Raw genomic sequence first — 27,104 nt, 5'->3', positions numbered from 1 at the left:
AAGATATCGTCTGGCATCTCAGGCCTGTCTAGAAATGTAGAAGGAGAACTACTCCTGGGCTGCATTGTGGTCGGAGCCGCTAGTAGGATTAGAGATTCTAGCGCTATAGAAGTTGAGTGAGAGCTTGATTTTCTGTGATGCTTCATTGAGATTTTGTTGAAACCCTATCGCAAATTGTAGAGAGCAAGAGAGAAGCATATTAGCGATTGTATAAATAATATTGAGATGCGAAGATGCGATCAAATGAAATATCGCGATTGTTTCTTTTCGAGCCAAACGTTCCACAATATTGCACGGGAAGTGAGATCCCAGAGGATTCGGTGTTGAGGTGCTAAGGATGGTATCCAATTGGTCCACAGTAAGGGAATTGTCTGTGGAAGAGAGTGTAATTCTAAAATTTGAGAAAAAAATGCCCAGATGTGTTTGGAGAAAACACAGTCGATGAAAAGATGTTGAAGATTCTCGAGGCACCGTGGCAAAGGACACATGTATCGATGGAGTTTTTGAAAGTTGTAACCTTTCTTGAAAAAGATTTGCTAGAGTGAGGATTTTGTCCTCCCTAGCAAGCCAGCAGAAAAGAGTGATTTTGCTATGGCAACGATTTTTCCAGAAAAGGGGGTAAAGCGGGCTGCGTATTCCACCATCAATGAGAAAATTATAAAAGGATTTGACTGTGAACTTGCCACTTTTTTTCAAGGGTCCAAGTGTGGATGTCATCATGAATATGAGAACAGTCAGGGATGATTTCAAGAAGAGCAGTTAACATATCAGGGGTGGAAGTGGAGAATAGAAGCTCAGGATTGTTTAGAAACTGGGGAGAATTGCCTGATGGTAATCCAAGGGACAGTACAATCATGGAAGAGATCGGGCCAACAATCTTTAAGTAAGATTCCAGCGTGCCAACGATCAGACCAAAGTGAAGTGTTAGAACCACTTCTGATAGTTTTCATGATACACGACCGGAATGAGGGTAAAGTGGAGGTCACTCCTGCCTAAAAAAAGGATTTATTTCTGGGAGGAATGTGAGAAAGAATTCCATTAGTGTCATTTATAGAATAATTAGCATGGACAATTTTGGCCCAACAGCTGTTTGGGTTGTAGGATAATTTCCACCACCACTTTCCTAGTAAAGCGTTGTTGAAGGTCTGAAGGTTAAGGATTCCCCAGCCTCCCATTTCCCGCGGTCTGGTGATTCTGTTCCAGGCAATCAATCTGACTCCTTTGGGTCCCAGATCGGGGCCTTTCCAAAGAAAATCTCTCCGAATTTTATCAATTTGATGTATCAACTCCAATATTTTTCATATAATCATTGTCATAGGATCTTGTTTCTATTTTGTTTGAGTTGATTTAAAAGACAACATTAAAAAAAAATATCTCAATTTAGCTCCTCTCCTTAAAAATAGGATTTGTTTTTAAATTTTAATTTCAAAATACTACTTATTATTCTCTATTTATTTTTTTATAATTTTTTTAATTATTAAAATTTTAAAAAATATGTGGATAAGGTAATAAATCTGGAATTGAAAAAAAGTTAAACTCCGGACCTTTATATGAGAGAGTAGTTAACTATCTCTCTCCTATTAAAAGGTATTAAATTATTGATTAAAATAATTTTTATATAAAATAATATAGAGGACAAAAGAATAATGGCTTTGATTATCTTTGGACATGATTCAACATTTGGAAGGAACATACTGCACGCAAATCTACAAATTTGTTGGGTTGGATTCCCTTCTTAAACGCGGAGGAAGCCAAAATTTTGTAAGTACTATATTATGTTAAATCATTAAGATTTTAATAATGTTTTTTTCAGCAATTAGAGCATGTCATCATTTTTAGTAAATTTGTTGAAATATCAAATAAATATTTTATACTTAACCTGCTTTTATTTTCCCACCTCACCTCAACTCTTTGGATATGTGTGACATGTAGAATAGCGGTCATATGTTATTTCATAAAAGTAATTGTATGTAAAAGTATAAAGAAGATGGTATCATAAATAATGGTCATTCCTGGGATTACTCATCTGTCGGGAGAGTTTATAAACAAATAAAGATTCCTAGTAGCATCTTCTATATTGAGTATACCATGAGACCAACAAGTTGATTTGAGACCTCATTATTAACCTCTTGGCCCAAAAAAAAGTAATCTTTTTCGATGAAGTCGGTTGATTAGGACTACAAGATTTGTCACTACAAAAAGGATAATGGTAACCCCACCATTAACTACTTCACTTCATTTTCATTTATTAATTTCATTTATTAATTTAATAGTAATAGAAATACATGTCCTACCGAGACAGAATTTGTAACTTGCTATACTCTTACCTAGCAGGCAAAGATTTACCTCTGTGGAAAGACTGATTCATTCGGATCGACATGAGGGTCCAACTCCATTGTCAGAATCCATGTTGTATATTTGAAGCAGGTTGACCCCCTTGCTTCTCTCATGGTACAACTCTCTTCCCGCTAAGCCCCCTTTAGCCACTTTAATTTAAAAATAAAAAAAACTTTTGAGAGATTTCATTCTACAAACAAATTTTATCAACTTAGCAATCAAAATATCATTTGTAGTTTGATCGAATTGATTTTTGATAAGTATGCTTCCTGTCTTATTGTTCTTCATTTTAAATAGTAGAGATCTAATTTTAATGGCTGATTAATTATTATTATTATTATTATTATTATTATTATTATTATTATTATTTGTGTTAAAGCATTCTGAACAAAAGTTGTTTTATGTTGTATTCTGCACTGACAAATTTAATTGATTTAACTCAACGATCAGCTAGAAGAACATTCATGCATGATCTAATTTGGCTGATTTTTTATTTAACTTTTAAAAAACGTTTGGAGGTATATTGTAAACTATAGAGATTAGTTTTTGAAACTAGGAAAGTCAAGTTTTTATTGCTAGGACTGTAACCCAAATTTGTCTTTTTATATAATCTTGTGTTTTCATTTTATCATTGTTGTTCATGACTTCATGTGTGCTTGTGAATATATGCATTTGTTGTAGCCATTAATGATTCATAAAGAGGTCACGTGGTTTTTATCGTTTTTCAGTGAAGCAGCTTTCCACGTCGAACTTGCCATGTGTTTGATACATTTATGTGATTGTTTTGTGGTTTTTGTTTTATTTTTGGACAGCCAATCGCTACTCCTCGTATCCATTTAAGCATGAAAGGTTCTATGAAAACTCATTTTTCAGTATTTCTCCTTTTATCTCCCTTTCCTGCTTTCCAAACAAAATCAATTTACACAAATGATTGTCATACAAATTTAGTTTGTCCTTTTGTTTTAATTAAGCATTCCAAACAATTAAATCCATTTGCAAACTGACACTAAAACTAGTGACGTGTATATATATATATATCTATATATATATTTAGAAAGACAACAAGCGCCGGAACCCAGGTACGAAGACGTGGAGGAGTAATGATCACCACTGAATCGTGCCTTCATCTTGCGCAAGATGGGGATCAAACTCGGGGAACCACGCTCGATACTCGAGGTGAATACCCTACGCAAAGAACCCGATGCCAATAGACCAAATGGCCGTTGGCCGTATCTAATATTTTAAGTGGATGATAAACAAAGAGATAATTTAATTCTGTCAAAATGATACAACATACTAAATAACCTTCATATATACTTCACTAAATAACAAGCTTAAACAGTACATAAACACATGCCTCTTTTAATCAGGTTTTACAGCCAATAAAACCTAACTGAAGACACGTTATACAGATCGAAACTCTAACTTCAAACTATAGACGCACATAAAGACTTATTAAATATGACTGATTCACACATGTAACCTCTTGACTGACACTCAAACTAAGGCTTGGCTGTCACATTAGCAGCTTAAAATCACCCTTCAACAGTATCGCCATTTTTCCAACTCATGCAAAACCAAATCACAATCAGATGACGTACGGCAGACGTAACTTATCATAAACATATGATTCCCAACTACTACTGTTCGTTGAACATTTCAACAAAGGCCCTAAGATTAACTTGAGAAGACCCTCCTTCGTTGACAGCCTCAAAAACCTTATCTTTCCACATCTTTGCTTTTCTCCTAATCTCAACACCCTTCTCTCCATCCCCCATCACCAACTCCAAACACCTCACAAGCTCTTCCCCTTTAACAACACCATCACCATCAACATCACTCCTCATTCCACAACCCCACGAACTCTCCACCAACTTCGCATTCATCCCTTGATCCGTCCACTGTGGCACGCACACCATTGGTTTGCCGCACGCCAAGCTCTCCAACGTTGAGTTCCATCCACAGTGCGTCACAAAGCATCCGACCGCCTTGTGAGCCAATACTTTCACTTTGTGAACACCACTCCACCATCATCCCATTACCATCCTGATCTCCTTCTCCTTCAATCTCCATTAATTCTTTCTCTCTGTTATCCTTTCTCACAACCCATAGATATGGTCTCTTGCTCTCCTTCAACCCTTTCACCATCTCCTCTATCTGCTTCTTCTTCATCACTGACAAGCTCCCAAATGATATATACACCACTGATCCCTCCTCCTTCGTGTCCAGCCACTCCATGTACTCGTTTTCATCCTCTTTAAACATGTTTCCAGGGCCAGCCAAAGTGCATGATCCTACAACGAACACCTTCAACCATTCAGGAACTGAATCTAAGGCTTCAGTCTCCAAAGCAGTGAAACTGTTCACCAACACAGCTACATCTCGTTTTAACACTTGAAACAACTCTCGCAAGAAATCAACAAGAAAAGTGTACGGTGAGTTGTCAGACGTCTCAGTGAGGAAACTTGGCAGGTCTTTGATTTGGAGTGGTTGTAAACCTGGTAACTGGATAGTGAATGATGGGTCACCGGAGTGCGCTCGGATAACACTCTCAAAGCCATGAAAGAAGTGGTAGTGCGTGGCAAACAAGGTGATGGCTTGTATCCAATAGAGAACTGAAGGAACGCCATGCTCGCCGGCGACATCAACAACCCACTCTAAAAACGGAGCTCTTATTATGCATGTCACCGGCCGGCCACCAGCAGCTAGATCTTTCACCAGGGTGGAAAGGCCACGTTGACCATTTGCTCTAAAGGCAGCGAGGTATTCCTTGAGATCCATGGATCCAGGTTGGTAACCGTCGACGTCAAAGCCATCTGAGAAGGGTTTGAAGGTGATGAGGCCGTCGATGACTTCTTGGCTGGGTTCGGAGATGGAGGGGAACATACGGCGGTGGAAAAAGACGGTGGTGGAGAGCGTGACGGCAGCGCCGGTTGAGCTTGTGAGGTGTTTGGCGAGGTTGAAGCATTGATTTATATGGCTTTGCAAAGCATTCACTACTAATAAAAAGTGGTGTTGTTTCTTCTTTTCTGCCATTGATGAACTCTTTTGGTAAAGCTTAGAAAGATTGAGAAATTAATATGTTTAGTGTTATTATAAATATTTTTATGCCTCAAATATAACTTAATAAATTTAAATACACATTCTTTACCACTGTCATTTTAATTGCACAATATTAGTGGATAAATAAATAAATAACATAACATAAAAAAAAGCTAAATGTTTAGGGAGATTTTAATTTTATTTGTTATTATTATTATTTAATCAAAAATAGCCATGTATAAAAGTATGCATGGAATAAATATATATTCTCTCGGTTTTTTTTTATTTGTCATAAATTTATATTCTTTATTTTTTAACTTTTTTATTGGAATTAATAATGAGAAAAAATGTGAATATATAAATTATGAATACTTTTTTTATTAAATTTTATAAAATACTTAAGTTTTTTTGTATAATTACGAAATATAAAAAGAAACGGAGGGTACTGTATAATATTTCAAGTTTTTTTAATTATATAATTAAAAAAAATAACCATCCATGTTGGCTTAATTTTCTTGCAGAGGTGGTTGGCATTGATCGTATTAAAGTATGGATTTTGAGAGGGTGTGAATAAAATTTGAATATTTGATAATGTTGCCTACTTAATGCGGAGACAAAATTATTTATTGCAACATGACAAAGTATTGTATCCTAATCATATGTAGACATTATTAATATGCGAGATCTGCTTCTGATATCACATTTAAATAGGTGAAATCTGCTTTTGACATCATATTTAAAAGCAGTTACCATTTCGTGAACCTAAAAACGGTGAAGTACCATTTTGTGAATCTAAAAATGGTGAAGTATATTTTTTCCATGGTTGAGAAATTTATTGAATCATGTAAATGAGTTTCTTTTTTTCAGTCATGTATTTACTTATGATTATGATTGTAATTTACAAAAATTTTCAATTAGCTTAACCAAATTTGTGAGCTTATCTCTCAATTGTAATTTTGAAACTCTAATCATTTTAGCTTAATCTCAGTGTGTATATTAATAAACAATATTGATATAAATTATAAAAAATAGATTCTTAATAGATATTGTTACAAAATATATAAATTTTATAACACTAGCATCTAGATCTTATAAAATTAGCGTAGGTTAGGATTAATGTGAATTGTGGTAGCATATAAATTTTATAAACTAGCGTTGGCTAAAGTTAATGTAAATTGTGACGTGTCATCAGATATATTTCATTTTGTTTTTTTTTTCTTACACACTATTGATTCAATTGTCATTATTTTTCTATTTTATTTTATTTTATTTGTTATGCATTTTCATCATGGATTATGAAATTTCTCTCTTTCTTTATCTTTTGGAATTTTTTTTATGTTCTCACTGATAGTTTTGTATTTTTTTATTTTAAAATATTTTATCTTAATGAATATTGCTTAACTAATTTTTTTTAAAAAAAATACATATTCAAAGGAGGTGAAAAGGCGAAAATGAACTCTCATCTCTTCATGTATATTTAATTTGTCATTTGGGAAAATTACTGTTCACCCCTCGTAATTTTCAAAACTTCCCAAAAACCCTCCTACTTTTTGCACACCCGGACACCCTTCCGTTAGTGTTTAACTTCCCTTTACCCTCCCACTCGCTCACTTTCAAATGGGTCCAGTGTTGTGAAATCCGTTTGGCGCGAAAATGGTGGGAAAGGAAAGCACCAAATCACATCAGTGTTCAACCTTTTCGAAGGGACTTTCACTTGGTTTAACGTTTAAATATTTTACTAATATGTTTAATAATTATCATATCCGTGTAATACTTCCCATCTCCGCTTAACGTTGTCTTTTACATGTACTAACTATTCATATTAACGTGTAAATTCTCAAAGTCTCGCGTAAAACGGTGATCTTTTCGTTTCGATCCGAATTCATCTGGCGGTGACGTGGCGTGTGGCAAGGTTATGGTATCCCGTGCAGTAAGAATTAATGACGACATTAAAATTTATGCAGCGGTAACATAATTTTCCTAACAACCGCTCGTTCTCATCGATCAATGTCGGCCATCGTCGCTTAACTTTTTTCTGGATATGAAGAGTCACCGCGCATGGAATTCACACCATAAATAAGCGGAAAAGAACCCTCCCCACGGACAACCACTCCCCGTCGTCCTCATCATCCTCCTCCTCCTCCTCCTCGTCCTCCTCTTCCCATGGACAACCACTCTATCTCGAAAGGATGTTTGTGAACCTTCTTCCCTTATCTTGAGAATCGTTTTAGCGCAATCACGCCAACAGTTAAACTATCTTTTCTCGCTTAGTCGAAATGCTCTCATAATTGCTCGAATGCGAGGATTCTTCGACGGTGGGCGACGGGCAAGCAATTAGCGAGCATTTCGACTTGGGTAAGAAAAGAAATTTTTCACGTGATTTCGTGATTGCGGAGGATTCTTCGAGGAGGAGATCAGGAAACATCCTTTAAGGCGGAGGATCCTTTCGACTTGAGACTTTCTGTTACCATTTAAGAACATTACGCCGGTGTACAACTATTACGCTTTTGTGTTTAACTATCGGGATCTTCGCTTTAAGTCCGACCACTGATGCATCGATTAATAGTCGCTTTTCATGAATGTGTGTTGTTTAACATTTTTAATGTCAGACGGTGTGCGAGTTGAAGTTGATGCGCATGTTATCTGACCCATCGTGATCATTCGAATGTACTGGACACTTTGTTTCGATTATCACGAGGGTCGAGTCGTGAGTGTCCAAAGTCCGAGCGGACGTTGTAAATGTTGTAAATGTTGTAAATCTTTTATAAATAAAAACGAAACAAGCTTATTCTGACTGCGAACTCCCGAAATTTAAACATAGACCTAGTAAAAACAAACAATGTGGGAAACAAAAAGAACGTCTATCAGAACAATAGAAAATACGTAAATATGTTTAAAGCAAATGACAACGGTGTTTAAGAAAAAGTTACTCTTTAAACAATGACAACGGTGTAAACAATAGAAAAAAAGTTAAAACACTACTCAAGTTACTCTTTTAAACAACGACAACGGTGTTTAAGAAAAATACGTAAAGATGTTTAAACAGATGACCGAGAGGTACCCATCTTCAACGCGATGTCGACTGAAAGCATTCAATTTAAACAATAACATATTATTTAAATGATATAGACTTTAGTTAAACAATTAACCGTTATTTTTAAACACTATATGTATCTCGTTTAAACATAAAAAGCTCGACGCTTTACAGTGAGACTCATGTTGAGTCGAGAACTTTTCATTCGAATGACGATAATATGTCTTCCTCATGACAGATGGCATATATTTCCCTTTTTGCCCTTGGGATGGAGGGAAAAATACCGCCCAATCACATCACGCCTAGTCTAACCTCTATGCATACAACTGGCACTTTTTTTCGCCTTTTCCATCGACTGCTTTGTTCTTTTACATCTTCTACTTCTTCTTCGCCTTCTTTTTGTTCTTCATTTCATTTGGTTTAGTACGATTTGGTTTTTCGAATCGATACATTATGGAGAGTTTTTTTGTGGTATTGCTAGATTCAAACGGGGAGGGAAGAGTGCTAATGTTCACGGCTCGGACTTCTTGGTAGTTGGTGTTAATGAGATATGCGAGCGATGGGGTCTCAAGTTTCTCTTGTCGTGGTTAAGTTCATCACACCGGATGGATATAAAACGGTTTGCCCAATCGAAAACGATGTCGACTTTCCAAACTGGATGTGTCACGTCCCATTCCATCTTCAAATGTGTCAGAGTTGATATTGTCGTCGAGACGTAAAAATGTGCCATCATTAGATCCTAATCGAAAACGAGGTTTACTCGTCAGAAGTTCCTTTTCTTTAATTATTCCAGTTGTGCTGGTCATTATTGTTTAAATATGTCCGCTCATCTGGGTTAACATATTATACTAGTCCTTTACGTTATTAGTTAATTGCTTAAGTATTTAATTTAACGCTTAACTATTGTCATTATCGCTTAAACATTATACTCTCCGCTTAACATATTGATCTTTTTCATTCGATCAAGTGTCGGCAGGGAATTCGGATTCCGCGAGTGCTCCCCATTCATCCCCTATAGCGACCTCAGCGTGCTGGGATGTCTTCCTTCCTCGCCGATCATTCCGAGTGTTGTCGTTGGATATTGACAACGCTTTTGACTGTGTCGAACATTTCGTGGATGTACTTTCAAATCATGCAATCAAAAGGAATTTTGACTTCAAATTCATAAAGAAACTAAAAACATCGAGCGATCGTGGAATGCGACCGATGGTTGTCGTTAGCGCCTTCATGCATCAAAAGAGTATAACAAAAATACTTTCGAATCAAGACAATCAACCCGCTCACACACTTGCGGTGGTGGCATAGGTTCAGGGCTCACATCCGAAAAGCGCCCAAAAATGGGTTAGCGCACGAGTGATTCGAAGCTCGAGCGACCGCCCTCGTATAAGGCCATCGACATTCGTAAGGACATGCTATGCGGGAACATGGTGTCCACATACCATACAAGCGTGCTTGGTTGGGAAAAAGAGCATGCCCGGGTGGTCCTCGACGGCAGCCGACATCTCCAGCTATGATCGCTTTGCTTTGGTATGTGGATAAGGTGGGTCGAGACAACCCGGCAGCTGCGATGGGACGCGGAGAGAGACGGTGATCGCTTTTAAACGTGCATTCTTTTCTTTCGGCAGCGTGTATCGTGGGATTCAAGAGGGCTTGCAGTGCGACTGCTTTCTCGATGGTACCCACCTCCTTGGAAAATATCGGGGTACACTCATCGCGCCACGGGGAAAGATGGTAACAATGGTTTTTCCACGTCGCCTTTCGGTATAGTCGACAACGAGACCGACGCCAATTGGACTTGGTTCATATCTAAGTTAGGCGATGCCTTATACGAGGATGGAGATTATCATGAGATAATTACCTTCGTGTCTGGACGAGTCCAAGGGCCTTGTGAGCGCAATTGCGAGAGTCTTCCCTTCTTCGCCACATGCGCATCTGCCTTCGACATTTTGGAGGCCAATTTTATGAAAAGCCAATGTCGACTTGGGAAGGCATCGAGGGAGGAGTGCCGGTCTATATGCTTCCATGCATGCGTGGGCATCCACGCGCTAAAGATTTCGACGATACCGTGAATGAACTCGCAGCCATATCACCCAAGCTCATCACTCGGGTTGATTAATAAATCGGATATGGCACATCGGGTCGAATTATCTCGCTCGGAGGTGATCGTTGGGGTGAGATGTATTCGAACGTCATGGAGTCGCTCAATGCTTGGATCAAGGAAGCTCGCCATTTACCGTGCGACGAAAATGGTCGACTCCATAAGGTCTCGCGAATATTGGTTTACACTTAACATTTAGTATTACCCTTTAAACATTCTCAATCTTTGTTTCATTACACTTGTCTGACTTTAAATATTAATCATTTCGTTTAAATAATTACAATAATGTTTTAAACATGTCGACGTAATTATTTAACCATCAACGCCTTTGTTTAACCTTATTTGCCGTGTTCAAGTTGATGCGCATGTTATGTAACCCAAGCGTGAGCAAGCGACTCAAATGGGAGAGCTACTTATGCCCGACATACATCTCGGGTTAGAGATCATTGTTGAGGACATACCGAAATCTTCGTGTTGGTCGTCTGTGTCGACGATCGCTACGGGCGATCGACCAACGCAAAGAATCTCGCGGATCTCGCCATCGTAACTTGTTCATGTCGAAGGTCGCAAGTTTATGGTATCCTCGCAAAACATGCTTCACAAGCAGAATAATGCAGATGCACACCAACGTACATCGATTTATTAGCGGGTACTTCACCGTCGACAATTACAAACCGGGCGTATAAGGAAGCTATATTCCCCATACCCGACGACGATGAGCCTTCGGACTCGAAATCGCGAGCTTCGCTTCGCGATCACCGCGATTAGAAGGCACCGGGCGGCCTAGACGAAAAGAGGATCGAGTCGCAGCGCTTTGATGTCCGCGAAGTTACATCGCAGCTCACCGCCAAGGATCCGGTCACAATCGACGTATCTTGCGATGAAACTGTCGCCGACTAGGCATTGTTAATAAACCGACGACTGACTGTGGAAACATTGTGTATCGATGGGAACCTTTCCACATTTAAACTCTTACTCTTTACAACGAATTGAATGTATTTACACGTAGACATTGTTCTTTTTAAACGGATACACTGTAATTTGAAATATTTCAACTGATGTTTAAACAATAAGTGCATTTAGTTAAACAGAGACAGTGTTATTTTAAACGGGTACACCGTATTTTGAAATATTTAAAACTGATGTTTAAACGATATATAGTATATTTAAACAATGAAAGTGAAATGTACACAATTACAACGTAAATTAAACAATGAAATAAAACCGAATGGAATTTAACCCGCTTTTACAATTCAAAAACAAACAAAAATTTACATTAAGATATACAAGTCATGTTCTTCTAACACGAAAACAATGAATTGAATTTGTCCAGATTTACATTTGAAAAAAAATCGACAATGATATACAGACATGTTATTCAAAAATAAAATTTAACTCGCTAGTGACTGACCCCTCTGGTCGGGGACTGCCGCTGCTGTGGTAGGGGGTTGTTGCAATCTGGGCGGGGTAGGGGAGGGCTTCTCCGGCCGAGGAATGCGTCAGTGCGTGGGTCGGAAGTAGGAGAACGGCGCCACAGGCACGACGATGAGAGGTCGCCTCTCATCCCGCCGAGCAAGTGGTTCCGAGCAATGGCATCCATCCGCCTATGGCCTCCCAACAAATATTTCTTCTTCAAAGATTCACGGAACCATTTCAGAAACTAACATATGTAAACCAAACAATTTCAGCTGAGATCATTCATTTTACACTATAAAAACTATATTTAAACAGAGTGTTTATATATTTAAACGTTATAGAATATAATTAAACGGAGAACAAAAATATTTAAACCGGTATGTAATAATAGTTAAACGGTAAATACTAAAGTTAAACGCTAAATAAAAATGTTTAAACATTAAAGACTTATGTTAAACATCTGTCCATGATTTATTACCTCTTTTCCATCGAGCGATAACAAGCTCGTTTCTACCGCCGCTTGCTTCCGTAAGTACTTTTCACCGTAGACAAAGATCCTTGGGATCTCGCCGAAACGGACTTTTCTTCCCCTGCTCCGGCCACCAGAAAACCAAAAGCGTTAAGCGCGACCGAGCAACCCTTAATGTACTCCCGTGTTGGTCTTCTTCCCAAGCATCTATCTCTGCACTCGGGCGGCCGCCATGGAATATCCTCCATAAGCCACTTCAGGCCGTCATCGCCCATGCCAGATCGCCTCCATGGCTCGGTAGATCATCGACGTAATCAACGATCCGGGCCTCGAACCGAGCATGATGTATTTGGGAAGAGGATCGTCCCCATGAGGTACACCATCGTGAGTTTGACAAAATTATCTTCTTTCTCCCTCGTCGAACAAGTTACACCAGAGTGCTTCGACTGGAGTCTCCTGCCTCTCGTAAGTCTTTCGATAGATACCGCCTCTCGAACCGACCGGGTTTTTCTTCTTCCTGAAAGACCACCTGCGCCGCCATCGCAACGCGCACCAAGAACGAGGGCCACATCTCGAGGTCCGAAACTCCGAGAGGCTTTCCCCGATCCCGAATTTATCGCGCGACCATCGCATCTTTCGCAAAAAGAGAATCAAGAAGGGCCCTTCTGGTATATGGCTTCTAGCTCAAATAACGCAGCAAACGCTGTCCGGCTCGAATAATCTCCTCAAAGGTCGAGGGGTCATGTTATTTTTCAATTCACCTAAAGTCTCCACTCACCGATGCCAAATAGCATCGGCCATTAACTAGGTCGACCGCCATAATCACAAGCCTCGCGACAATAACAACACATTCAATATGCATATCGATAAAAAGTTTAAGCGGAAATATAAGGTTTTAAACGTAGAACTCTCTGCTATTAAATCAGTAGATATAAAATGTTAAACGAGACCCATTTTTAAACAGAGACTTTGAGAATACTTAAACAGAGACAACAAAATGTTAAACCAGTAACATCTCATTTCTTAAACGCCAACCCTCATTCTAGAAATCACGAACCATATCAAAACGTAAACGGAAATGTATATTATAAATATTACACAAATCATAATAATCGAAAAACTAATTCGATAGTGTATACATACGAAAATGAAAAACAAAAATAAAACCCCAAACTGAGAAATCTCCCTCGCAGACTAACAAAAACCCCAAACGAGAAATCCCCTCGCAGACTTCAATATCTTCCAACAAAAACAGAGCACAAAACAAAACCGAAAAATCTTTCTTTCAGAATTGAGCAGCTTAACATAAAACCATACTCAATACCTTTAGATTTCAAAACCCGATGAAATGCCAACTAGTCATGGGGACTTCTCCTTCGAGATACCGGTGGAAAGGGAAAAAGTCGATGAAAATGCCGATTACAGAGGCTTCGGGCTGTAGAGACAACTTCTGAGACACTTCGAAATGGAAAAGTCAAGACGTGAGTTGAGAAAAAGCAATTAAACGGCTCCAATAAATTGCCTCTGGGGTTACCCCACGGAAAACCGCCCACTACCTCTCAAATCGCCGAGATGGTCATGCAGCCCACGACTCCCCCACGCAAGGGCATTTTCGTCCAAAAATTTGAAACTCACTCTGCTCACATCCGTTACAGTGGTTTGGGGGTTTGAAAAACATAGACTTTAAAAAGGAGGGGGTTTTTGGGGATGCAAAAACTAATCGGGGTGTTTTTGGCACTTTTACAAAACTTAAAGTGGTGGCAATTTCCACTAAAAAACTATAAATTATCTCAGTAGCTTTATGATATATACTTTCATATATGTGAACCATATTTGAAAAATATTTGGACATATTAAAATTATATCATTGGAAAAATTAAATTATTTTTTAAGAGTAATGTTATATAAAGCGAAATGACATCGAACCAGCCCACACGAATGACGCGTGGTCGGTCACGTGGTCGCTTCTCTCTCGAATTTTTTTATTTTATTTAAAGATAATGTCACCAAACTCTCTCTATCATGTGGCTGGTTGTCAGCCGTCTCCCCTCCTCTCTCTCTCTCTCTCTCTCTCTCTCTCTCTCTTCCATCTCACTATCTCAATCTTGATTTGCTTCTTCCTCACCATCTCGCAGGCGCTCGGACCGTATTCCAGTGCTCATAGACGCCGAGATCGGCATTAGACCGTAGTACAAGAAAGAACTCCGTGATACGCTGGGTCGCAGCCCTACTCGCTGGTCTCAGAGAATATCACCACCCTTATGCTTCACTCTAAACCTCACGCTTGCTTCTGTGTTAACGAAACAAGCTTATGCAAGGTGTTGCTCGGCCACACCAGCTCGCTATTTTATGACTCAGTCACGGTGAGCACCAAAAGGTTGCGCTGCTCAGAGCAGGAGTATGCCGCCACCAATCACGATGGTGGTATCGATGGGGGCTACATCACCGGAGTATAGCACTGAATCGGTGTCCTTAGCCCACCTAACTAAGCCCTGCTCCGGGCAGCCGAGTGGTCAGGGCTCGACGAAGAGTCGGTCATCCAAATCTTGGGGGCCAGAGTATGCCAAGGGGGTGAGCGGATCATGGGATTGAGATGGTGAGATGGTCTCTAAGCAAATCTCCCTCAAGAGAGAAGAAGCGCACCGGGATCGATGGTGCAGGAGAGAGAGGAGGGGTGAGCGGCGGGATGGAACCGAGAGAGAGAGACACGAGAGGGAGAGAGAGTGATAGAGAGAGGAGGGGGTAGCGACGTACAACCCGACACGTGATAGAGAGAGTGGTGATATTATCTTTTAAAAAAAAATAAAAATAAAAATAAAAAATTCGGAGAGAGAAGCAGCCACGTGACCAGCCACGTCATTAGTGTGACTGGTTCGTGAGACTGCTTCGCTCTATATAGCATTACTCATTTTTTAATCCCCAAAATAGAATAGTTAGTTATTTGAATAGTCTTCGATTTATTTCGCTCTAATGTCACATTTTAGTTATATTTTATTTGTACTTATATGCCCACATAGAATTAATTATTCCCCCATATATAGTCATGCATTGATAGGCATTTACCCCATCAAATCACAAGGTAACATTGTAGACATTCTTATTTTTTCTTATATAATTTTTTTTCTCTCAATTTTTTTTTATTTTTTTTATATTGCACACCATATATATCTTATGGTAGTAGTATATAATTTTTTCTTATGTTCATATTAGTGTGATTTATTAAATTTTTAATTAAAAAAATATTTTCTTTGCCGTGTCGATAGCTTTCAATTTTTTATATTTTGTGCACAAAATACATTCAAGCCATCATGTATTTAGGAACAAAAATAAATGAACCACAAATCGATAAAAAGAATATTTAACAAAATAAATATAAGATAAATAGAAAAATGAAAAAGTCAAGAAGTTTAAAACAAAAACAAAAACTACACATAAAAGATGGTCAAAATGAAAGGTCCATCGTAACCATAAAAGTGAGTGAAAGGGTAATACCGTGAAGAAATTATTAAAGAGCATGAAGAAAACCAATGGTTTTTTTTAAATTATTTTTTAAAAATAAATAAACCATAAATTTATTTTAAAAAAACAAGTACAAGACCAAAAACAACAAAAACACCAAAAATTAATCTGTTAGGAGACCATCACTAAAAGTGATGCACCACCATAAAATTTACAAGTTGGAAACGAAATAAAACAAAAAGAAAAAATAACACAATTAAGAAGATGAAATTGTCTGAAAATAGTAAAAGTTTTTTTTTCAGCAGCCAGCAAAAATAAGGGGAGGATCACAGGTTCTCTCAGAAACAATTAAATCATATTGTAAAGGAGTTGAACATTCAATTTTTTTTTTTTTTAATAAGAGGTAAATACAATAGCTGTTCAATCAGTGTGATAGTGGTCCAAATTAAAACAAGAGAGGACATTTATATAAACTAATTATTTTTTTGAGGTCCCAAAAACATCCGTACGAGCTAGAGATCGAAGCCAACTACTAGATCCACACGTCACTATCAAAGTTGCAAGTTTAGCTCGGCAAATTTTCTTTCTAAAAAGAAAAGGTTAATTAATTTTTTTTTAAAAAAAACTGTTGTGTGAATGTTATAAGTCTGGAAGAACCCGTGATGCTGATGTTGGATTCCTCCCAAGTGCGACCTCCTTTCACTAGCACGGGCTAGTCTCTATTTGTTGTATTTTGGCTCTTTTAAAAGTCTCTTTGTTCTTTTAGGGGACTTATGCTCTTATAGTTTTTTTTTGTTATTGTTTTTCAACTTCTTATGGTTTTTTATAAGGTTTTTAGTTTGTGGGACTTATGCTCTTATAGTATTTTTCTATTGTTTTTTTCAACTTCTTATGGTTTTTTATAAGGTTTTAGCTTGTGGTTTTGTTTCTGTTTTTCTTTTTTTCTAATGAACATATTTATTCATTTTTTTTAAAAAAAATTGTTACAAATTTAGCTCTGTCTTTTCTATTTTTGCTATCCTTTTGTTTTTTTGTTTTTATCTTTGTTTACCCTCACTGCTAGTGAGGATTTACTGTTTATTTTTCTGTTTTTATCTGTTTTTTAATAAATAATGATTTATCTATTTTTATTAAAAAATAATAAAACACCAAAAATTAAAAAACCTACGCATTTATTTTTTTTTGCCCTTGACAATGATGTCAAATACTAAATACAAAATGTGAAAAAACTTAAGTGTTTTTTTTTAACAAAATCAAATAAGATGGCTGCATTTAAACTTTTTTTAAAAAAACAAGGAAAAAAACTTTTTCAAGAAAAAAAGAAAATGATAATAACAAAAAGGGCATGTAAGATAGTAACTTCGAGAACGTCTCTTAACCAAAGAAGAACATATTCCATTCCAAAAGCACAAAAAACAAATGAAAGATGATGAGATAGAAAATAACTAGTTATCAATCATTGGATAAAATTTAATAAGATTATTTATCATATCTGTCTCATATAATCGCTCATCCCGGATTCTTATACTATTATCATAATCGCTGTGATATAATCGTGATATCCGTGATTCTAAGATCGTTTCTATGATTATTTATATTCATATAAAAAAAACACTCGTTGTCTATTATTAAAAAATATATATATAAAATAAAATAACTAGTCTTTGGCAAATCTACAAAGGATCTCCACACCACATGATTGTCCTCAAATCGAATGAATCATAAAAGAAAAAGCTAAAAACAAAATAATGAGAACATAAAGTAGACCGAGAGATTGGTCCATATATACATATATCTTCATAACCACAAACAACATTTAAAGAAAAGGAAATCCATTTCACCTTAGTTTTTTCACATTTCTACAATTTTTCTCCAAACCAACATTCTTATAATAAAAAATGAATAAATTATATTAACTGAAATTAAAAAGAGATGTCAACCATTGGATAGTCCAATGGTATGACATCAGAGTCAGAAGTGGAGATCACGGCTCAAATCTCTCCCCAACAATATCTGTTCCTAAAGATCGTTCATACAACGTTATCTTTGAATTTATACTATTCTCGCGATCTGCTTTAAGATCTGCTTTATATTAATAAAAAAAAGGCGATTGTCGTCTATTATTCAAAAAAAAAAATTAAAAAAAATATATAATGTACAAATATAAAACAAAAATAACATTCACTGATGGGGGAAAAATACATGATGAGAATATATTAAAAAAATTGAACAACACAAATAATAAGTGGACTTGCTTGGTTCTTCAACCAGGCAAATCCTTAATTTTTTATAGAAATTAAAGTTAAAGTCTATAGTATTGGGTGTTTGTTTATATATATATATATATATATATATGCATGTATACAGTATTGCACAGTATGTAAGACCTAAGACTTCTTTAAAAGACGATTTAATTAAATAATATATAAAAAAACACTTAGAGGGCGATGCTCATTTCATCAGAAGTGAGGAAGTCGTGAAGTGAGGGAAGTATCACTCCCGCGAGTGGGGAAGTGACATCACCCTGCGACTTCGCGCTTATTCGTCGCAGTCGGGAATAGAATCGAGCGATTTGCGGTGTTGGATGAAGTTTCCCATGAGTTCAAAAAGACTTTTGTAGTGAAAAATAAGTTAGCTTTTTTTATGATTAACTCACTTCCTCCATTTCAAAAAACATCGGGTGGGATTACTAAAATCCACTTTCGCGCAAGAGTGAGTGTCACTTTCCCCACTTCAGCACAAATGATGAAATAAATACAAAAAATGGGAAAAATCAGACCACTTCCCCCATTTTTTTCTGAAATGAACGCCCCCTGAGATGAAGTCATCTTCCCTGATTTTAGAACTTGGTTTTGTACATTCAGAAAGAATAACCATGCAAGTTCATTTACAGCAGGATTCCTAGGTGTCAGCAGCTCTGACATATAAGACAAAGAAAACAAACTATTAAACAAATGAAGATTTCTAAGATAGAATCACGGGAAGAATATATTTCAAACAGAACCAAGTAAAATTTTATTACGAAATATTCATTTCATACACCACCGCAAACCAAAACAAAACGGAAGAAGATAGAAGGCAAATAATAAAAGGATTATTCACTTAATCAGCTTCTTAATCCCATCAACAAAAGCCTTAAGATTAACATCAGACGATCCTCCTTCACTCACAGCCTCCAAAGCCTTATCTTTCCACATCTTAGCCTTTGTCCTAATCTCAACACCCTTCTCTCCATCCCCCATGACCAACTCCAAACACCTCACAAGCTCTTCTCCTTTAACAACACCATCACCATCACCATCAAACTCACTCCTCACTCCACACCCCCACAAACTCTCCACCAACTTCGCATTCATCCCTTGATCCGTCCACTGTGGCACAGAAACCATTGGCACACCACACGCCAAGCTCTCCAACGTTGAGTTCCATCCACAGTGTGTCACAAAGCATCCAACCGCTTTGTGTGCTAAAACTCTCACTTGTGAACACCACTCCACCATCATCCCATTCCCATTTTGATCATCTCCTTCTCCTTCAATCTCAAGTAGTTCTTTCTCCCTGTTATCCTTTCTCACAACCCATAGATATGGCCTCTTGCTCTCTTTCAACCCTTTCAATATCTCCTCCATGTCCTCCTTCTTTAACTCCCAAAAGCTCCCAAATGATATATAAACCACTGAACCTTCCTCCTTTGAGTCCAACCACTGCATATACCCTTTATCATCAGCTTTATACAAGTTACTTCCATCATCCTCTTCTTGTAATTGGTCTTTAAACAAGAATGGCAACACTGGTCCTACTGGCACTAACTCCACTTCATCTACATCAACATCCGGTTCCAACTCAGCAAAGCTATTCACAAGCACCTTTGGTTTATAATTAGAACCACCACTACCCTCCTTTATCTGACTTTCAAGCTTTTCAAACACTTCCTTAAGAGTCACAAAAATGGGATAAAATGGATGGTCTGGAGACATAATGCAAAAGGAAGGCAAGTCACGGATTTGGATTGATGGTTTGAGGTTAGGAAAGGGGAGAGTAAAGAGAGGGTCATGGGCGTGTGTGGAGATGAGAGTTTCATAGCCATGGAGATAGTGTTGATAAACGGAGAAGACGGTGGAGGCTTGGATCCAGTAGAGAAAGCAAGGGATGCCATGGTCACCGGCGACGTCTGCAACCCAAGGGAGAAGGATGGTGTAAATGATGCAGGTGACCGGACGGCCACGGGCGGCGAAGGAGTGAAGGATGTTGGAGAAGTTGAGAGGGCTGAGACGGTTGCAGATGGAGAACTAGTCGGAGAAGGAGGTGTGGGATCTGGTGATGCCGTCGTCGTGGCCGTCGGAGAAGGGGGAGAAGGTGAGGAGGTTGTGTTGGAGTTCAGAGGAGGAAGAGAACATGCGGTGATGGCCGGAGATGGTGGTGGAGAAGGTGACATGAGTGGAAGGGAAGTGGGCGAGACGGTTGGCGAGGTGGAGAGCAGGGTTTATGTGGCCTTGGCCGGGAAAAGTGGCCACTAGGATGTGTTGTTGCTGCTCATGGAGGTCCGCCATTGATGGGGCTATGAAGGAGCTTCAATTCACTTGGTGAACATTCAGTGTTCCATCACTCCTCCCTGTATATATTATAGGCCCTGTAATCTATCATAAACATTACAAAACAGTTTTGATAATATCATATTATAAATAAGATATTTTTTAAAAATAGTAATTTAGGAACATTCTTAAATTAGGTTTGTTATACATATGTTTTTACTTGTGTATTTTTTTTAGTTGTTATAATATTTTTAAATATAATTAAGTCTTTATATTTAATCAAGTTAACTTAAGTCATTTTAGTCTGCGGTGTAGATGGGTAAGTATAAATTTGTAAAGATTTAATTGTATTTAAAAATATTACCGTAGACTAGATCGATCTAACTCGACCAAATATGAGGACTTAATTGTACTTAAAAGTAATAAAAAAACTAAAAAGACAGAATGTGCACAATTATAACGGCAACGATTAAACCCCTAAATTACTATTTCCATATATATATATAGAATTTTTAAAAATCACATATCATATTTTTATGAATATATTTATAAGGACTGATTATTTATAAAAGTTGGTAGATAACCTAAACAACATACGGATGTTAAGACACCGGAGTGGCCATAATGAAAATCCATTATCTTTTCATATGTCAGCCAACGACTTAAACTAAGGAACATTTAAACTTCACGTATGTTTTTTTTTAATGAAAAGTAGATAAACCACTGATTTATTGAATGGAAATGAAAGTACAAAGAGTTAAATCCTCTCACCAGAAGTGAAGGGAACAAAGTATAAGAAATAAAACAGAGAAGCAAAAAGTAGATAAAAGTCTAAGCAGGCGAAAGACATTGTCTGGCATCTCAGACCTGTCTAGAAATGTAGAAGGAGCAACTACTTCTGAGCTGCATTGTGGTCGGAATCACCAGTAGGATTTGAGGCTCTATCTAGTGCTGTAGAAGTTGAGTGAGCGTTTAATTTTCTGTGATGCTTCATTGAGATTTTATTGATACCTATCAGCAGCGGTTGATTCACGTATCATATTTTCATAGAAAAAAAATATTTAGGGATTGGTTATTTACGAATATTAGTAGATAATCAAATCCACTGATGTTTATAAATGGGCATTCATTTTAAATGGAAAGCTGTGATAAGGGGATAAACAGTAATTTTTATTAATATTAAAGTGTAAAAATAATACAACAATAACTCTCATGAATAGTAACCCTACACCAACCCAAAAGTCTGCACGTGTGTGAAAATCATTTTAGCTTAGACTCATGTTTGATAAAGAAGATGCGAAATCATATTTAGACTATAAATTATACATATAGATAATTAAATATAGATGGGAACGTGTCAGTTATTTATCATTACCTGCAAAATTCTTAAAAGTATATAAAGTATAAATAAATAATAATAATTTTATTAAATTTGATGTGTTATATAACAGTTTTAAGTACTACAGTACAATATATATATATATATATTTAAAAGTAAGTGTAGAGCATTTCAACAAATAATTGTAATTTTTTAAAAAAATATTATTACACTGAATATTTGTTTTCATTAATTATTAATTATAGCATTACTAATAGGTTTATGATTTTTCTAAATTTTTTTATAAATTATGATTTTTTAAAATTTTATTTATTTAAAAAAAATTAAAAAAAAAATGTTGAGCCGGTCGAATTAGTTGGACAAATTGTTGAATTTTGCTTATTTGGAACATAATTTAAAACATTCTCAACAGAGTTACATGACCAAGAGAGTTTCATTAATTCAATTTAATTTCTAAAATTTTTTTAACATTTAAATAACATGATTTTTATTGTTTTATGTGACATCCTGTTAGGAGATAAATAAATTTTTATATAATTGATAAGCCACCCTAATGGGTGAATCAAGGACACTTGTTTTTTTTTTGGCAAAATAAATATATAGAATAGACTTGATCTATATGGTTATCATGACTTTGACACTCCAAAAATAGGTACTATTTGGTTGAGTAAATTAAAGAATAGACAAATATCAGTTAGATATTCACAATCTTTGACGATCTTTTAGAAAGAAAATGCAATCTGTCGGATTCTAGATCTTTGTTTAGATCTTGTTTATATTTATAAAAAAAGAGGGCATTTGTCGTCTATTATTCAAAAATGCAATCTGTTTTGATGGTCCAGATCGGAGTGAGATGAACAAACTTACAATGATATTAATTAAAATTTGTAAGGATGACAGAAATGTACAAAATATCACTTTGGACTAGGAATTGATGTGAATTTCCATACCTAATTATTCACTTGGAAAAATGCTTCTACTTGACGTTTGCAGTGACGCAGAATATACACAAAAGACAACAAATGTCTAATCCTTTTTCTCTGTCCAATTCAATCCAATGTTTAGGCTTATCTATCAAACCAACTTACCATCAATATATAAATGCATGACATATGACAGCCATCTAGGGATTTTTCTTTTTTTAAAACAAAAAATTATTTTAGTCAATTATTGAGAAAAATAATGTGACAATTCATGTTGTGTAATTAGAAAGAGGACGGAAAAAAAAACTGTTTTCTATGTGTTGGGCTTAAGTTTAATTAATTTAGGCTCATTTGAATAATAAACAAGTAGATTTCTAATTAAAATTAGTCTCCGCTCGTAAATTTACACAAGCTTCTAAAAAAATCAATGTTATAAACTCATGTATGATTACAATTTTTTTAGGAGCAAAATCTTTATAAATATATATATATATACACACACATTAATAAGGACTTGATTATAAATTTAATCTTATAAAGACCTTTGATAAAATTATTCATGTTAAAAGATTAAAAATTAAAAAAAATATATATAAGATATCATTTTCAAGCATCTGGCTCTAAAAAAGTCATCTAATTGCTTCTGTGATTGGGCCATGGGCATGACCCATGGCCAGTATTGATTCTGTGATTGGGCCCCATGGCCCAAAGCCCACAGGCCAAACTCCAGCATGATACACGTGATTGTCACGTGCTTAACATGGTCCTCACATGAACTCTAAAACCACTATTTATTAAATTCTCACATTCCCACTCTCCCTTCTAATCATCATTTAAATAAGTTCAATAACCAAACCTAAACTATAATCAAAAGAACATAACTTGTTCATTTTATAATCATGAAACAATGAGACTTTAATTGAAATTGATGATAATAAAATTGACCAAGAATAGTATGTCCCTTAAAAAATAATCATCAAAGGCCCACAACAAAGAGTTGTCACACACTTGACCCAATCCATTTGAGCACAATCCCTTACCATTCATTCATTGAATCAATGGTCGGCAGACCAAAACCAATTAATTTATACTGTGTATTGGTACCAATGACACATCCATTTTCTAATGTTTTTTTGTTTTTGGGCCAATAATTTCAAGATATATATAATAATGCCAAAGTTCCTAAGTCACTTAAGCACTTAGCTTGAATAATTTTATTAGTTAATGCTCTTAATGGTCTCATCCTTGCTCTCACTTATAATTAAAGCTTATCTTTGAGGTATTGAGAGGTAGAGTTGATGGGGAGACTAATTAGTTTTGAGAGGGTGTTGGAGTGCTTCTCTTCAACAACATCTTGCACTTCTTGTCTTTGTTTAAGTTCATCAGTTGAAGATGAAGATAGTGAAGGGATGGCATTAATGAAAATTCATGCAGAGCAAATAGCAAAGCTTCAAGATGTTGATAATGGATGCAAGACTTTGGCTTTTCATCTGGAACCCAAGGTCTTATTTCTTGTTTTTTTTTGTTTTTAAATTTGTTTTATATTTGGTGGTTTGATTTTGATAATGATTTTTTGATTAATTTGTAGACTGTTGTTTTAAGAGTTTTAATGCATTGTGGTGGATGTGCAAAGAAAGTTGAGAAACATATTTCAAAGATGGAAGGTATGTTTTATGTTTTCATTGATTTGAATTGAAATATACTTTTGGTTATCAATTGATGAAATGATATATAGATTTATTATGAATAAATATTAGGATATTATTTAATTTGTGATGATAATAATAAGATTGAAAATCTAAGAGAAATTAGAAAAACAAATGGAAATGGGAGACAGTGAGATTCCTAGAAATGTGAGAAGTAAACTCCTTGAAAAATGGAAAATATAGATTATATTTGTAGGCTAGTGCCTAAAGAGTACATCTCTTTAAATGTGTTCATCTAATCTATACAAGAGAGTCATGCAAACAAATTATTTAAAACTACTAGGATTATTTATCTATAATGTTTTTTTAACTAGATTTTAAGTCAATCACCTAGCTAGGAATTAATGATTTTATTTTTGTCACAATATAATGTTTTGTGAAAAATTATGGCAACATAGTTCATTTGAGAACAGAGCATGTGTGTGTGGGGCAATAAAAACAGAGAAAAAAATATTAGGATAAATAAATACATCAAAACTCTAACTCTTAACAAAACAAAACTCATATTTGTATTCATACATTACATTATATTTATGGTTTTTTATATTCCTATAAAAATAAAATTACTTATATACCCCTATAAAATTGATATTTGCTTGTATACTCTTATAAATCATATTAAGCAAATAATATTATAAAAACTCGTTTACTTTTGAAAATAAAATACAAGAACGAATATATATTTATATTCAATTTATAAATTGATTTTCTTCAATTAAGCAATACAAAGAAGTAATTCTCTTGTAAAAAATATATATAAATAAATATGATTTTTATGAGGGAATAATAGTAATTACCGATTTTTATAAAAGCATGCAAATAATTCTCTCTGTTTAAATATAAAAGCTTTTAATAACAGTAGAAAAAAACAACTATAATTGAATGGAAATATGAACTTAAAGATTATATATAACCCATTTGGGACCATATTAATTAATACCACAAAAATGAACTTTTGAGGTGTATATATATTAATTGGAGAAACAAGACATTCATGGGATTATTAGACCTATTAAGTCACTAATTATTTTTTTTCTATTTATTTATTTTTATGTTTTATAATATTATTATTGCATATATAGGAGTGAGCTCTTGTGAAGTGGATCTAGAGAGCAACAAAGTGGTTGTAATAGGGGACATAACTCCTTTTGAGGTTCTCAACAGTGTCTCCAAAGTCAAGTTTGCAGAGCTATGGGTGTCTCCCCCTTGACCACCTTCTCATAAATAAACTTAACACATATTATTTGCAAATCAATCAAGCTTTATTTATATTATTATTTTCTATCTTTCTCTATGATAATTAATTAAGTGAGACATTAATGAGATGATAATTCAAAGTTTAATAAGTCTTATCATCCAATTAGTTTGCTCCTCAAATATTTGATTATATAGAGTGTGTGAAAAATTAATGTTTGTTCTCTTATGAGTATGTACTTTTAACATTGTACAAATCTAATTAGTTTTCAACTATTTTCATATTTTTTTCTTCTCCACTAACTAGCCACTATTATTGACTTGATAATTGAAATAGAAATAACTAACAATCTTTGTGTATTTTTCCAAGAAAATATATTCATAATAATGCTATTTTCTTTTATTTCATTTTCCATCAAACCAATTTGCTCTTGTTTGATATATGGACATACACTATTATAGATTCCTCTTGGCTAATATGACTAGCATTTCTGTTAGGCTTGATAGATATTTTTTTTTATAGCTTATATTTGAGATTGGGTTGATTTTGTAAGAAATTATCAGATTGTGATATCTATGTATCATATTAATTATATTATTAACAGCGGAAATGACGACACATTTCTCTAGCATAGCAACTAGATCAACATAAGGAATTGGAACCAATATGCTTGCTTGGATGAGGTGAAGAAATGTTTTGTAAAATAAGTTAGAGTGGGGTAAAGCAAGGTAAAGTAATGTAAAAGGAGAGTTTAAGTTATAACTTATTTGGATTGAAGGAAGGTGAAATTAAGCTTATCAAAGCCTCAGAATGCTTTGGATCTGAGGCAATAGAAGGTAAAGTTTATATAAAAATTACTAAAATGCTCCCTTGAAGCTAGAAAGTATATTTTTATGCTAATTTTATACATACAATATTATTTTTGTTAATTTAAATATTTTTATTTGAAAAATTACTATTTATTTTATTTTCACAAACATCAAATCTAATTTGTTATATGGGGTGATGATGTAATTACTTGAGTTTCAAGAGGGTATTTTCATGCATAAAAGTTCAACCCTTCAAAACGCAATTTGGAGGATTAGGGGCATAAATGGAGGTTTTTCACCCATCCGTTTTAACCCCCAATTACCCTGTACTGTATATATAATTTGATCCAAAGTAAGCTTATCAACAACCTTCCTTACAAGCTCTTCATTTACCCAGAATTTCTAGAGAAAAACCTCGTATACTTCCGAATCTATCAATTCTTTTTCATCAATGAGATGGGTATTCATAAAACGATAGATTGTGACTCTCTTGTTACCTATATAAAATCATTTACTCTAAAGTTATAATAAAGTCATGACCACTTTACTTATTTTGAATCAAAATTAGATTAATATCATGATCAAATTAATCCATATAAAATTCACATTAACTCATTATTGTAAGGTAAGAATTATAGACATGAAAGGTAAGAATTCCAAGAGACCTCAAACCTTTGAGTTTTTACTTCTTCTATGAGACTTTAATTTATATATTTACATAGATAAACAGATTCATGACTTCTGT

At 35.4% G+C, this 27,104-nt stretch overlaps 1 protein-coding gene and 2 pseudogenes across 1 annotated transcript; 1 reads left to right on the top strand and 2 right to left on the bottom strand.

Annotated features, from left to right (window-relative positions):
• Window positions 1–3,631: 3,631 nt before the first annotated feature.
• Window positions 3,632–5,474, bottom strand: LOC120281354 (annotated as a pseudogene).
• Window positions 5,475–18,844: 13,370 nt separating this feature from the next.
• LOC120280031 lies at window positions 18,845–20,497 on the bottom strand (annotated as a pseudogene).
• A 3,338-nt stretch (window positions 20,498–23,835) lies between these two features.
• On the top strand, window positions 23,836–25,787 carry LOC120280801 (protein SODIUM POTASSIUM ROOT DEFECTIVE 2-like). Its single transcript, XM_039287745.1, has 3 exons — window positions 23,836–24,151; window positions 24,238–24,313; window positions 25,438–25,787. Exons 1-3 carry the CDS (start codon window positions 23,948–23,950, stop codon window positions 25,563–25,565), a joined length of 408 nt encoding a protein of 135 aa, XP_039143679.1. The 5' UTR covers window positions 23,836–23,947; the 3' UTR covers window positions 25,566–25,787.
• Window positions 25,788–27,104: the final 1,317 nt, after the last annotated feature.

This window comes from Dioscorea cayenensis, chromosome 17, assembly GCF_009730915.1.
Source record: "Dioscorea cayenensis subsp. rotundata cultivar TDr96_F1 chromosome 17, TDr96_F1_v2_PseudoChromosome.rev07_lg8_w22 25.fasta, whole genome shotgun sequence".
In the NCBI taxonomy this organism is placed as follows: Eukaryota; Viridiplantae; Streptophyta; class Magnoliopsida; order Dioscoreales; family Dioscoreaceae; genus Dioscorea; species Dioscorea cayenensis.
Note: the sequence above shows the minus strand (reverse complement) of the source record. Positions and strands in the feature narration are given on the sequence as shown.

What these genes read in the sequence shown, in the direction of transcription:
- LOC120280801 (XM_039287745.1), top strand. Translation starts at nt 23,948, where the DNA reads ATGGGGAGACTAATTAGTTTTGAGAGGGTGTTGGAGTGCTTCTCTTCA. An exon ending in CTTTTCATCTGGAACCCAAG is followed by an intron (nt 24,152 to 24,237) that starts GTCTTATTTCTT and finishes ATTAATTTGTAG; the next exon opens with ACTGTTGTTTTAAGAGTTTT. An exon ending in ACATATTTCAAAGATGGAAG is followed by an intron (nt 24,314 to 25,437) that starts GTATGTTTTATG and finishes TTGCATATATAG; the next exon opens with GAGTGAGCTCTTGTGAAGTG.